Source organism: Homalodisca vitripennis, unplaced genomic scaffold, assembly GCF_021130785.1.
Source record: "Homalodisca vitripennis isolate AUS2020 unplaced genomic scaffold, UT_GWSS_2.1 ScUCBcl_12683;HRSCAF=22535, whole genome shotgun sequence".
Taxonomy (NCBI): domain Eukaryota; kingdom Metazoa; phylum Arthropoda; class Insecta; order Hemiptera; family Cicadellidae; genus Homalodisca; species Homalodisca vitripennis.
Genome location: NW_025788794.1, coordinates 245 through 2449, shown reverse-complemented (window position 1 = coordinate 2449; position 2205 = coordinate 245). Strand labels below are relative to the sequence as shown.

Sequence of the window (2205 nt, the reverse complement as noted above, 5' to 3'; positions counted from 1 at the left end):
AAGATACCTTTTCCGAATAAATAAACAACCAATCGCATTATATGAAACTTTACTTTATTATTTACTTTAAAACCATTAAACTATTAAGTAAAGTAAAATCAGATTATTATAAAGTTTTTGTAGACTCCAGAGTGACATATATAGTAGCCTACTGCAGTTTGTGATAGTTCTCGAAACATTTTACACACAGGCCGACGTCACATTTTTTGCAAGCTGTTCTTCCTACAGAACTGCACAATCTATTTGCGCACCTCCTGCGCTTTTCTGTTGGTATTACATAGTGATGTAGACCATCGTAGCGTAGACTATTTTTATTTTTTGCAACGAAGACCTTTCTTGAAGTACTTGGGCCGGGAAGAGCTGGAGGAGTCTTGTACCTTGTTAAGTAGCATTGAACTATTTCTCTTCTAAATGTCAGTTTTGTCATTTTGTTCCCTGACAATCTGAGAAGTCGCCAAGCATTAGTGGTGCCCAGATCTATAAGCCATGTAAACAAAGGCCACCACCACTTCTTTCCCCTGATCCCAATTCTGTGGTGCTTATGTCCTCATCCATAAGGTCCGTCCCTCCCATGTGGTGATTATACTGTTTTATCACAAAGGGTTGTTGAATGTGGAGATATTTCTTTTCTGACTGAGAGAAGCGCTTCACACTAGCAATAGGCTCAATACCATATGATGTCGATGCGACTGTAACAACACTATTGTCTTTCCAGCGAGCGACAAATATGCCATCTTCTTTTTCTATTTTACATTGAAAGCTTCCTCGAGATTCATTTTGCATATCTTTTTTTGATGAAAGAGGGCAGTCTTTTGGCAATCTGTTGATTCGGACAGTTCCTGTAGAACCATAACCTCTATCTTTCAGATGTTTCATCAGTGCTGGACTTGTAAAACAAATTGTCAAAAAACAACTGGTAGGGTAACTCATCTTGAGGTATTTCATCCAGCATTGATACAAGAGGAGCTGCTGATTTCCCAAATAGCTTTGAATATGTTTCATTTGTTGTTGTGTTCTTCCCTTGAAAAATCTCAAAATTGATCAAGTACCCAGTATCAGTATTTAGGCTCCAAATCTTGTAGCCAAAACGGATAGGTTTCCCTTTCAAAAATTGCTTACATCCATGTTTGCCATAGTACTTTACCATGGACTCATCAAAACACAAAAACTCAGATGGTACAAAATTGTCAAGACATTTACATTTGAGTAAGTTCATAAGTGGCCTCATTTTCCACATTTTGTCATTTGGAATTGTCTCAGAGTTATCTGCACAGTGCAAAAAGCGCATAATTTGAATAAATCTATCACGTCTCATTGCTTGACAGACCATTTCATTTTTCATATCTAGTCCAGAATCCCAATAGCATTTCTTACCAGGCAGTTCATTGTATCCTGACAGTAACAAAATTGCTAAAAAGCATTTCATTTCTTCCTCCGTAACCTTTGGGTCTGGGCAGTTTTTGAATAAAGCGTACTTGTTTGTATTTTTAACTAGCAATTCAATAACACTGTTGTTGATGAATAGCTCAAAAAGTTCAACTGGGCTTAAAGAACTGAACTTACTGTAGTTGTATGCTTGAAAAGCAAGAGTCTTCTGAGCTTCCATGTCGCCATCAATCCAGGTTCGATGTTTTTATCTTGTAGTTCCGTGCAACTTGATTCAACAAGATTACAAAGTCTTCTTACTCTTATTTCTGCGGGAGCTGATAGTTGTCCACCGTTCAAATTATTTATGGTACCACCTTCGTCTTCTGGACCAGAGTCTTCATCAGTGAGGATATCATTTTCTGGGGGGGCAATAAAGATGTCAACGTCTGAGGTGTCGAGATTCCCGTCATCAACAAAGTTTTCAATTACATCGACAGCTTCGGCTACAGTAAATCCCTCGGCCAGTGACAGTTGTTGCCTAAAACAACAAATGAAGGATAATAATGTAATATATATACCTCACAAACATGAGAGGCGAAATAAAAATTACTGGTAAAACATATTCAATATTATTGTTTTTGTTCATATGAAAGCCTACTGTGACCATATGGTCACAGTAAAGTTTGAGGTGGCCTATGACATAACCTAAAACTGACATAGCATTTTCTTTAAAACATAACCAGTTAAAAGCTTATGAAATAACATAGGACATATTTCAGATATGTTTATCTTATATAAAAAAAGTTATAATACTTACAACCAATTGTTGTCAAGAAA

The 2205-nt window shown here is 36.8% G+C and overlaps 1 protein-coding gene across 1 annotated transcript; it reads right to left on the bottom strand.

Moving 5' to 3' along the window:
• Positions 1-477: 477 nt before the first annotated feature.
• LOC124375034 (piggyBac transposable element-derived protein 3-like) lies at positions 478-1906 on the bottom strand (the record flags this gene model as incomplete). Its single annotated transcript, XM_046833162.1, has 2 exons — positions 478-839; positions 1740-1906. Coding segments are annotated over 2 exons (529 nt in total), but the record flags the coding sequence as incomplete, so codon positions are not given.
• Between the last annotated feature and the right edge of the window lie 299 nt (positions 1907-2205).